Source organism: Solanum stenotomum, chromosome 1 (assembly GCF_019186545.1).
Source record: "Solanum stenotomum isolate F172 chromosome 1, ASM1918654v1, whole genome shotgun sequence".
NCBI lineage: Eukaryota > Viridiplantae > Streptophyta > Magnoliopsida > Solanales > Solanaceae > Solanum > Solanum stenotomum.
This window is the reverse complement of record NC_064282.1, coordinates 98824636-98835978: the sequence shown is the minus strand read 5'-3', so window position 1 is coordinate 98835978 and position 11343 is coordinate 98824636. Positions and strand designations below refer to the sequence as shown.

At 28.6% G+C, this 11343-nt stretch overlaps 2 protein-coding genes across 2 annotated transcripts; one reads left to right on the top strand and one right to left on the bottom strand.

Annotated features, from left to right (window-relative positions):
- Positions 1-1709: 1709 nt before the first annotated feature.
- On the bottom strand, positions 1710-4588 carry LOC125853459 (uncharacterized). Its single transcript, XM_049533150.1, has 6 exons — positions 4296-4588; positions 4169-4209; positions 3879-4071; positions 2542-2824; positions 2378-2455; positions 1710-1942 (listed from the first exon to the last, which is right to left on the bottom strand). Exons 3-6 carry the CDS (start codon positions 4067-4069, stop codon positions 1892-1894), a joined length of 603 nt encoding a protein of 200 aa, XP_049389107.1. The 5' UTR covers positions 4070-4071; positions 4169-4209; positions 4296-4588; the 3' UTR covers positions 1710-1891.
- Positions 4589-10885: 6297 nt separating this feature from the next.
- Positions 10886-11339, top strand: LOC125877142 (arabinogalactan protein 13-like). The gene has a single exon (XM_049558468.1). The coding sequence runs from the start codon at positions 10965-10967 to the stop codon at positions 11148-11150; it is 186 nt and encodes a 61-aa protein (XP_049414425.1). The 5' UTR covers positions 10886-10964; the 3' UTR covers positions 11151-11339.
- Positions 11340-11343: the final 4 nt, after the last annotated feature.

The following is an 11343-nucleotide window of genomic DNA, read 5'->3' as shown; positions in this document are numbered from 1 at the left end:
GTACAAATCAAAAGCTCCATAGCAAACATAAAATTTGCTATGGAGCGCAATTATCCAAACTATAGCTATAACATACAAATATAATTTTTATGTTTGCTATATGTGAAAGTTACTCTTTTTAATTTAATGAACTCGAGCCACCGGAATTAAAAATATTAACGTGTTATCACAAATTAGATTAAACTATATTCATAGTGTTAAAAATAAATAAAATTGGCTAGGTTTTCCTCTTCACCAAAATTGATTTTGCGTTTGGTCACACTTGTATGGTAATTTAATTTATATATACATGCTCATGCAAATTAATTATTAGTCTCATTTATCACAAATATATTACTTAATCTTTCTGTTTCAGTTTATATAACACAATTTTCATGCATATTAATCTTTCATTTGAAAGTATTTAACTTTAAACTTTTATTTTTACTCCTTAATTAGAAGCTTTTATAATCATACAAATATTCCAGATATGCTTATTATGACCCCGAGTTTCAACAATACAATTCAATTGTTTTCTTAAAACTCCCACGTCCATTAAATTACGTCACGTAAATTGAAACTTGAAATTATAATAACCTATTTGCATGCAAATAAAATGTGTGTTACTAGCTAGCATGAAGTTTTTTTTTTGGCATAATATATAAATGTACCTTTTAATTTGACCTTATCTAATATCTATATGACCTCCAAATTTGAGTGTACACAAATAGACATTTAAATTTGTATAGAGTTGAACAAGTAGACACACCTATCCTACTTGGCCTCATACGTGACACTTACATGTATTATGTTACGTAGGATATAAGTAGTAACTAAGCCACATATATTTGAAGGGTGTCTCTAACTGGTATGTGATTTCACTTATTTATATTTTGACACTCTTTTGTCAAAATTCTAACTCTACCATCGGACATGTATATCTACTTGTTCAACTTTAGTTACTCATGGACTAATTTTTAGAATTGAATTAGGATCAAGATCCATAGATTTCCATGTCAGAACAAACCATATGTCATGAATACTTGAACAAAAGTCTTCATACAAAAAGTTAGATGACATAAATATCAGCCGAAGCCAAATTTCGAAGAACACATATTTATGTATTAAACCTTAGTTATAATGTCACTAGTTATGTCATATGTTTTTTTTTAAATCTATATATGCATGTAGATGCAGGTGATTGGGCTAGTAAAGTGAATTGTGTAGGAGAAGAATTGGTATAGATTATTAAGTCCAATTCCAAATACTTGTGGTAGAAAAATGCTATTATAATGTGTGTTTTTTTACAGTAAAGTTCTAACACTTATGTATGTACATAGTTGTTCTCGTTAATTAGAGGTTTCAGATTCGAAATAGAGAAAAAAAAGGCATGGAAAGTAGATGACATAAATGTTGTTTTTTAAGGGTATATATAGTAACATAAAGTCACAAATTTAAGATGATCCCTTTAAAGCATGTTTCATTAATTCCACCAAATAATCTTTTCACACAAATCTCACATACTTTGGTAGTTTTTCATCTAACAATCAACATATACATGATGAAATCAAATTGTAAAAAGTTTATTCAAAGACAAATCTATTTTCAATTTTCTCAAGTATAAAAGACATACTTAAACACATATATACCAAAATGTTTAATGAAATTGAAGTGTTTATAGAGAGGTTAAAAATGAGAAGAAATAGGAAAATATAATGAAAAAGGAATGATGGCAAAAAAAGGAAAAGCTAAATAAAGGATAACATCATTGAACATTTATATGCTAAAAAATAAGAACCCCTAAAAAAAGTATTCATTTTCCAAAGATGAAGCTAAAATTAAAAAAGCAAAATATAATATTAATATGCCAAAATACACAATTTTCTTTCCTCCTCTTATCTTCACCACATTTTCACTCTGAATCACTTTCCATGCTTCCCATAGCTTTCAATCCTCTTGGTTTCTGCACCAAAAAATAACATCATAAGATGTTATTATAATAGTAAAATACACCCTTGTCAAGAACTATATATGTTGCTCAAACGACAAGTGCGTTTTGTATCCTCCAAAAGTAGTGCATTTTTGGAAGATCTGACACGAGTGTGTACGATCTTTCAGAAGGAGTAGTGCATTTTTTGAAGAATCTGACACGAGTGCATGCGATCCTCCAAAAGTAGAGTAGTGTATTTTGAAGGATCTGTCACGGGTGCGTGTTGGATCCTTCAAAAGTGGTGTATATGAGGATCTGACACAAGTGCATGCTATCCTCCAAAAGTAGAGTAGTGCATTTTTGGAGGATCTGAAACGAGTGTGTGACAGGAATCCTCCAAAAGTAGAATAGTGCATTTATAGAGGATCTGACACGAGTGCGTATAATAAAAGAGAGCGAGTGCAATACCTTCTTAGAGGTCTTCTTCTCTCTCACTTCATACCTTTCTTGGCATAAATCTTGCAACCATGTACCTGGTTGCACCAACTACACACAACATATCAAGAAATATTTAAATGACAAAAGTCCAATTCTTGGATCACACATTTTGAATTTGAAGTAAAGAGACTTACAAGAATGGTTCTTTGTGTCAACTTAGCCCTTTTCTTAGGCCTTTGAGGAAGCTTGCAACCTTTCATTGCCAGAAAATCTTCTTCTTTTTCTTTACTTGACAATGTGATGACCAATTTTGGCCAAACCATCTTTTTCTTTTCCTCCCTTGCTTCCATGAACAACTTGCTACTATCATCCACGCCTACCGACCCTCTCGTCGTATAATACCGGTCCTCCTTCTCAGGGGATGACACTGATATCTTACGATGCTCATTTGCGTTAGAACTATTCACACCCAAATCCCTGCCAAAACAAGAACCACCAAATTTTAGTACTACAATCATGTACTTTTCAGGTAACCAAATCAATGAATTTTTCCGTTTTAAGACTTGAAATCTTCAAAAAAAAAACAGCAATATATTGTTCTCAAAAGGTAAAACACCACAACAGGAAATACCTCTAGACCCTTGCAAAAACTAAGAAAATCAGCAAATCAATGACTGAAATTGTAGTACGGCCATCATTTACTTTTCAAGTAACCAAATCGACGAATTTTTCCGTTTTAAGACTTGGAATCTTCTAGTAAACAGCAATATTGTGCTCAAAAGGTAAAACACCACAACAGGAAATACCTCTAGTCCCTTACAAAAACTAAGAAAATCAGCAAATCAATAACTGAAACTGTAGTACTACAATCTTTTACATTTCGGGTAACCAAATTGATGAATTTTTCTGTTTTAAGACTTGGAATCTTCAATAAACAGCAATATTGTCCTCAAAAGGGAAAACACCACAACAGGAAAACTGGTATATGAGGTTGAAAAACAGGTAGAGAACCACAATTCAGCACAAGATATGTTAAATGATGAATTGGATATGCCGGACTGAAATTTGAAGTAATAGCTTCACCAGAAACAATCCGGTTCATTCTCAAGTATAATTACCAGCTCCAAAACAACCAATCTTCACATCTAATGTGTTTACAAACCAATCCCAACCAAACCTAAAGTCGAAAACTTTGAACTTCCTTTCCTTCTAATGTACATAACTACATATAAGACATCAAATCGTCGCGTAATTCAGGACAGATACAGCTCAATTTGATACACAAAAAACCAACAAATCAATTTTCCATACAATGGACTTACCAAAACCCCAAAACACAATCAAAGAATGATTTTTTACATCAAAATCTTGATATATACAACAAATCTCAACCAAACAGCATCTAAAGAAACCAAAAGTAGTCATAATTTGACATAAAAATCAAATCTTTTAACACAAATGAGGCATTTTTCCCCCTCAATCTTCACTCTTAAGTATTCTTAACAATCAAAAATGTGATTTTTTTGGTTACCTGTTAAGCCTATGAGGAGAAGACACATGAAGAGGAAGATGACCAGATTCCTTGTTATTATCAACAACTCTAGATGTAATTTTCTTCTTCACCACAAGACTTCTTCCTCCATCAGATTTCCCATTTGAAGTTGAATCTTTCACCTTAAAACACCTAAGTCTTTTTCTGTTTCCCCACTGTAATTTATCCATATCTGCAACAACCCCACAAAATCAAATTGACATATCAACCACAAATTGAAGAAAAAGACTAGATTTTGAAACAGTAAAAACAAGAAAACAAAGACTGACCTCAAGATCTATGGTTTAGATACTCCAAATCAGATTTGACTCTGTAACAACATAACCAAAATCTCAAGTAAGAAGTGGAAAAAACACATAAAGATTGAAATAAACAAACAAAAGATAGGAACTTTACAAAGAAACAATCTTCTTCTTCTTGAATATCCACAGTAACTCTAAAAAAGATGAGATTTTTATTCAAGAATTCAATGATTTTTTCCTAACAAAATTCCAATATGTATCCAAAGATCATCTCTTTTTCCATTAAAATGAAATGGGGTTCTTGAATTTTCCTCAAAAAACAGGTGCACTTTGTCTTCTTTACAGTAGATAATCTTTCTGTCTTTTTGCTACTCTCTAACCTCCTCTTCTTTCCCCTCCCACAGTTTTCTGGTTTTAAGTATTTTTTCAACTTTTTTTTTTTCCCCTTTTTTAAGGGGGTGGGGTGGGGGTTTATTTAAGTAGATTTAAAGTGAGGCAAATCTTGGCCATTGGATATTGAATGGACGGCTAGATGTGTTTCACTCCCTCTAAGTGATGGATGAAGACTTTTGGGAGTTTGTGGAGAAAAATTACTCAAAGTTGAGCCCAAATGAATCATCAAAATGAGTTGGGCCTAAATGTTTTGTTGAGTTTGGGCTTGGGTTTTGGGCTTGGGAATGGGCTAGGGTTACGTTAAGAGAAGAAAACTTGGGCTTAGGGTTTCAAACTTAGCTCAAGTCTTAAGTTGTCATTTTGAGCCTCATGGAGTTTTGAATTTGTAATGTTTTGATTTCTTGATGATGGTTAGTTGAATGCTAAAATATCTCTAAGTCTATAGATAAAAAGTTGTGAGTTCAGTTCTTACTATTGATGTAGATATTACTAAATGACCTCCGGTGAAATGTTCGGTGAAACGTCTAGGGGTGCAACGAAACTATGGAACTAGTTAGTTAGATGCTGAGACGGTCGTTTGCTTACTTCTTTCTTGGAATTGAATTTCTTTCAATATGTCGTCTATCATTATCAACTTTCTCTCTTATCATTTATAAAAGGATTCGACCATGATCCCATGCAAAGTTCTTTTGCCCAAATCCATGATCAAAATTACAAAGTCTTTTTCACCAGACGATGACTCTCTAATAATATTAGTTCACTAATATGAATATAATTTTGGTAGTTTCTCAATTAATTAATCATGTGTATCTAATAATTGATATGTGTTGGGAACTTTCAAGGAAATTATTTCATACAACTCCATGTTCAACTTATATATCATATATATATATATATATATTCACCCATCTCACACACACTCTTGATGACCCCCACAAAAAGGTGAAACAAAGAAATTTTTTTTAGTAGAAGACATGTAATAAATAATAATAATTGCAATATGGGGACCCTTTGATACACATGCATGTCCTTGTAGTATTCATTATTCCATTTGGTTGTTTCTAAAACTTTTTAAAGGTATATATTAATTTGCTAGTCATATAAAATTATATGGAATATATTTTTCATATATCATCTAGGCTTATTATAAAAAGTTGATGTTTTGTTGGTTTTTGAAAGAAAAAAAAAGTGGCAGACCTACATTATATTGATTCCGATGGATGGTCATGAAACAAACACTATATCACTTCTAATATATCATTATTGTTCAGTGATTTTTTCATAGATATTTTGATTGAATACAATCAATTCAATACCTTTTAAAATGAGGCATTTGACTTAGGCTCCAAAATTTGAAGGCCAACTTTTTTTTAGTAATAATAAAATTATTATAAGCCCTTTTTAACAAAATAATATATTATATCTTTTAATTTTTTTATTTTTTTTAGTTCATTTCGAAACATTAAAAAATATTTCTGTCTTTTTTGTCAATTTTTAAATTTAACCTCCACATGATATGTTTTACACCACAAGATTAAAAGATGTTTTGGATATATATATCTTTAGCTTAAGACCATAGAAAAAATAAAGTTTTTTTATTAAAAAGAAAGAATAACATTGCATCTTAAAAATAAAAAAATAATGAAAAATTAGGCTCCGGTTGATTTTTGGCTTTAGGCCACTAATTAGCTTGAACCGCAATTGAATACAATTAGTGAGAAAATAAGACAACATATTCAATGGCTATTGTCATTATTTTAGTGGGAATATGTTTTCCACCATGTGTTTTTTGAATGAGTTGGTTCAGTGGGAATACGATGAAAAACATATTTTATAACACAAATTTTTGAGTGATTCGCAATGAAACATTTTTGGGAAAAAATTATAAGGATTTAACAAGAATCACTTAAAATGGAGATTTTTTTATCAAGCCCTAATATTGTTTAGTGTAATATATTCTCACTAATATATGGTATAGAATTAGGGTTTCTATAACAAAATGAATATATCTAGTTACACTAATTAATTTGTATAAAATATTTTGAATATGTAAAGTTGTCTAGTCTAGATTATACATAACATGCACATAATTCTTAACTTGATAATGGTTGAGTTAAATTTAGAGGTAGATATTGAGTTTGAAAAATAATACAAGTAAGATTTAATTAGCTAGAGAGTCATTATCCTAATTAATTAAACGAACATTTTTTTTATTGACTAGTAGATATAAAAATCAACTTGAGAATAGAAATTAAATTTGGAGTGTTTGGTACAAACTTGACTTGCAATTAAACACAACTATTGGTCCCTCGTTAGGTAAACTAATCATGCATGCATGGAACAAAAATGAAAATTTCTATATATATATATATATATATATTAAAACTTTTAAGGATTAATAAAAAAAAAAAATTAGTATATATTTTGATAACATTGCTTTGATTTTAGTTAAATTTTTAATAAGAGATTTCGAAAAATCTACGATAGTAATATTTGCATTATATTTCTCAACGGTCAATACGTAGTTAATCTTGGAAGAATAATCAAACGTTATAATTGAGCTAACTTTAATTTGTAAAATTGACAAAAGTTGGAGAAGTCTTTATTGTTGAAACTTTAATTTGAAAGGGAAGAAAAGCAAAAGACTAAAGTTATTTTATTTTTAACAGGAAGAAAACAAAAGATTAATCTTTAAAGAAAGTTTTTTTTAAAAAAATATTACTAAGGATGACTGTTAATTAATTTGATATCGTTCATAATTTGACATGCATGATTGTAATTATTATGTTTAAACACGTAAAAAGAACATTATCATATGCAATTATCTTACCTTTGCTCATGAACATTGTCATTCAAAATTTGAAATGATTTTACCCACAAATTAATAGGTTAAGATGTACATTGGGTAATTTTTTTTTTTATCTAAAATCACCACCAAAAAAAAAATCTAAAACATGATATATATATTTGGAGTTGAATTCAAGAATTATTGTTACAAGTTACTCTTTATTTTTTCTTCATTATCCTCTTTACTTCGGAAATAAACTTTACTTTATGGGATAAAACACTCTACCAAAGTAGAGAAGTGATTTCATTTTCAGGACTTAATCAGAAATATGATCTCTACCACGATCTTCGGTATATATATATATAATGTTACAAGTGACTAATCATGGAACTCTAGTGTCATTTCCTACCACGATCATAGATGTATAAATTGGCATATAAAACAAATATCAAGAAATATGAGTATATAATTCATGTGTAGAGTGGGAACCCTTCTTTTTGAAAAAAATTGGAGCATAAATTGCAACTTTAGTGTCATTTCCTAACTACCCTTTTGTTTGAAAAAAACAATCAAAAGAATTTTTTTTCTAAAGGTTGTCTTAGGAGTAAAATTGCACAAATTAAAGGGGTTTGCTTTAAGGTTAAAAAAAAAAAGTAAAGGAAGAAGAAGAAGAAGAAGGAAATTTTATGATGATAAAAATATATAAATTAAGCAATGAGCTCTTGGTTTTTTGTGATTTTGTTTGATAGTGTTTGTATTTATAAGAGTAATAAAATAAATTAGAACTTGAATGCCTATATATGAATCAAATATTCCTCCGTTTCTTTTACTTGCCACTTATTTCTAAAATAAATTTTCATTTTTATTTATTATATTTGACTGATCAAGAAAAATAATTATTTTTTCATGTTTTACCCTCAGTGTTAAATACTTATTCTTCAAATCATTTTTTCAAGACCTAATACTAAACATCATTTAATAGAAATAGTTTGATAAAATACTTCTATTAATAATTATTTTTTTAATGGATATGCATGCCAAGTTAAACTGTGATAAATAAAAATTAACGGAACGAGTATAAATTGAGACCAATATGATTAGACGAATAGTCTTTTAAAACCCCCAAAATTATGGCGATAATTAATCTGGAATTATGTGAAAATGGAGATCCCTATTTATATTGATTTGGCATATTAGTGTAAATCATACAAAAAATAGTTGTTGAATATATAATTAAATATTGAATAGTTTTAATGAGATTTTTAGTTTCATCATTATTTTTGGTAGATTAACAGTTTCTTTGACTTATGGATGTATTAATTATTTTGATGCGACTCTTAATTTTCTTGTCAAATTTAATGGATTACCATTTCTATATTTACATTACACTAATTAAAGTGCATAATGTATTATGTGGTGTTACAGCCTAACTAATTGAGTGATGAAACATAATGACTTTTCTATTGTTACCCACCATTCTAACGATACAGTTATAAATATTTTTTCATTTTTTATAAAAAATAATAAAATTTGAGCTCTACTTGATAGTTAATATAAAGTTATCTTTGTTAAAAAATATTTTATTCATCACTATGACTATGAAAGATCAACGTTATATTATGAATTCAAAATTTAATCAAACCCTAATATAAATATCGAATTCTGAATAAACATAAAAGACTTTTCTATTGATAATATATACCTTTCCTAATAATAACAATAGTACTAATATTTTTGGTTAATATTCAAAGCATTCAACGTCTAGAAAACGACCAAGTAACAATAGATCAATTAAATTATAAGTTTTTTTAATTTGCTTTGTTTTAAAAAATTTACATTTTATTATATTTGAATTTATGTTCACATTCCTATTTTTTTAATTTCAACTTTTTTATTTTTCTAATATTTATGTGGCATGCGCATGTACTGTTCACACACTCTTTTATCATATATATATATATTCAAAAAATAAATAATTACAATTAACAAAACGTCAAAAAAATACCAACTCATACCTACTTTTTATTTGCCTATTTATACTACCTTTCACAAAGTGAACGTCAAATATTACGATGGAACGATTAATACTCATTTATTTTTAATTACGTATTTTAATGAGTCGTATTTTTAATAGGGAGTGTTTTACTTTCAAATCGGACCTCAAAACAAAATTACTGATAGAAAATACATAAATAAATTCTAAAAAATAAAATAAAAAATAAAAAGTGTTGTTAATAAGACAGCTTTGAGGTGGTGACCCACTAGTATTTTTTTTAAAAAAATTTCTTAGATTATATTTTTATTTTTTATTTAAATAAAAGCTGTACTTTATAAATCGCTGTTTGTACACTCTGTCAAATTTTGGGGCAGCGGGCAGCCTATCCTTTATTTGCTGTCACAGTTTACTTCTTCCGTTTTATATTACTCGGATCATATTGACTTGGTATACTTTTTAATTTTTTTAATTAAATGTATATCCTGTTAAATTAATTTTATTATTGATATTTTGAAATTTTAAATTTGACATTACATGCATTATATATACTTCTTTCGTTTTATATTATTTGAATCATTTTGACTTGATATACTTTTTAATTTTTTTAATTAAATATACATTTTGTTAAGCTAATCTTATTGTTGATATTTTGAAATTTTAAATTTGACATTATTTTGCAGTACTAAAAACTATTCATGATTATATATCCTTAGACAATCGATACACTGATCATTTGCCCTAGACATATTTGATTGTGAATTTATTAGCCATAAAAGTATCTATAATATATGTCTAACCAAATGGTCAAATCGTTGAGCAATATATTTTTACATACTAATTAATACATTTGGTTTACGATCAATTAGGATGTAGGAAATAATAATTGTATTCATAATACAAAAATATATTCTTTAATATAGTTTTAATTAATATTTATGTCATCTAATTTTGAATGTGCTTAAGTAGATACGTAAATATAAATTTGAACAAGCAGATATGTAAAATGTCGTGTAAAACATGATTTTTCATATAAAAATCTATTCAAATTTAAATGTCTAATTGAAAAAATGTCTTTTAATTTTATTTCAACAAACATTTATGTCCTTCAACTTTGAGTATTTGCAGATAGATACATCCTTTATGATAGATGATATTATGGATAAATTTCTGTCGGAAACGTGTTACTTTTCAAAGTTTACCTTATATTATTAAAGAAAGGGGTCCCTTGGGCCACTTGACGATATCCTACATGACATTTGCGGTCATATACGTTATACATTATTACGCCATAACCCACAAATAACGTATATATTTATTCAATTGTATACAAAATTAAGCATTTATTTATACATATTCAAAATTGAAAGGCACAAATATCATTAAATTAAAAGACACGTTTATATATTATGAAATTTCATTTTATCTCACACTTTTTATTTATGGTGTAGTGACATACATGTGATATATTTTAAAACGGGCAGCTCAACTGCCCGTAATTATTCTTCGCTTTCACACAAACACCACACACTACTCAGCTATATATAAATCCCCAATTTACCCACAAATCTCCCAAAATCTCCATTTCTTCCGTCATTACAATTTCTCTACAAATTTCAGTCACATTTTCCCCAAAATTGAAAAAAAAAATGGAGGCTATTAACATGAAGATCTTCGTTGTTGCAGTCATGATGATGACGATAATGGCTATCTCCGCCGTAAAAGGCGTCGCCGCCGCTGATGCTCCGGCACCGGCACCGGCTTCCGACGCTACCGTCTTCGTCCCCGCCGTTTTATCTTCATTTGTTGCTCTTGCTTTTGCTCTTCTCTTCTAAGCTACTATTATGTTTTCTTTATTCATGAGGGTATTTTCGTCATTTTTTTTAATTTGTGGGAGTTGATTTTTTTGTTTTGTTTTTTTGTTTGGGTGATTTTATGATTTGTATTTTGTTAGTTTTTTTTTTTTTTTTTGTGTAATATAATTGGAATATTTAGTGAGTTTTTAGGTTATTATTATTATTATTATTT

Bases quoted from the DNA above. Each gene is read 5' to 3' on its own strand.
- LOC125853459 (XM_049533150.1), bottom strand. From the start codon at position 4,069: ATGGATAAATTACAGTGGGGAAACAGAAAAAGACTTAGGTGTTTTAAG. The intron at 2,456-2,541 runs GTAAGTCTCTTT...TGTTGTGTGTAG, and splicing joins TGACACAAAGAACCATTCTT to TTGGTGCAACCAGGTACATG. The intron at 1,943-2,377 runs GTATTGCACTCG...TTTTTGGTGCAG, and splicing joins AGAAGAAGACCTCTAAGAAG to AAACCAAGAGGATTGAAAGC.
- LOC125877142 (XM_049558468.1), top strand. From the start codon at position 10,965: ATGGAGGCTATTAACATGAAGATCTTCGTTGTTGCAGTCATGATGATG.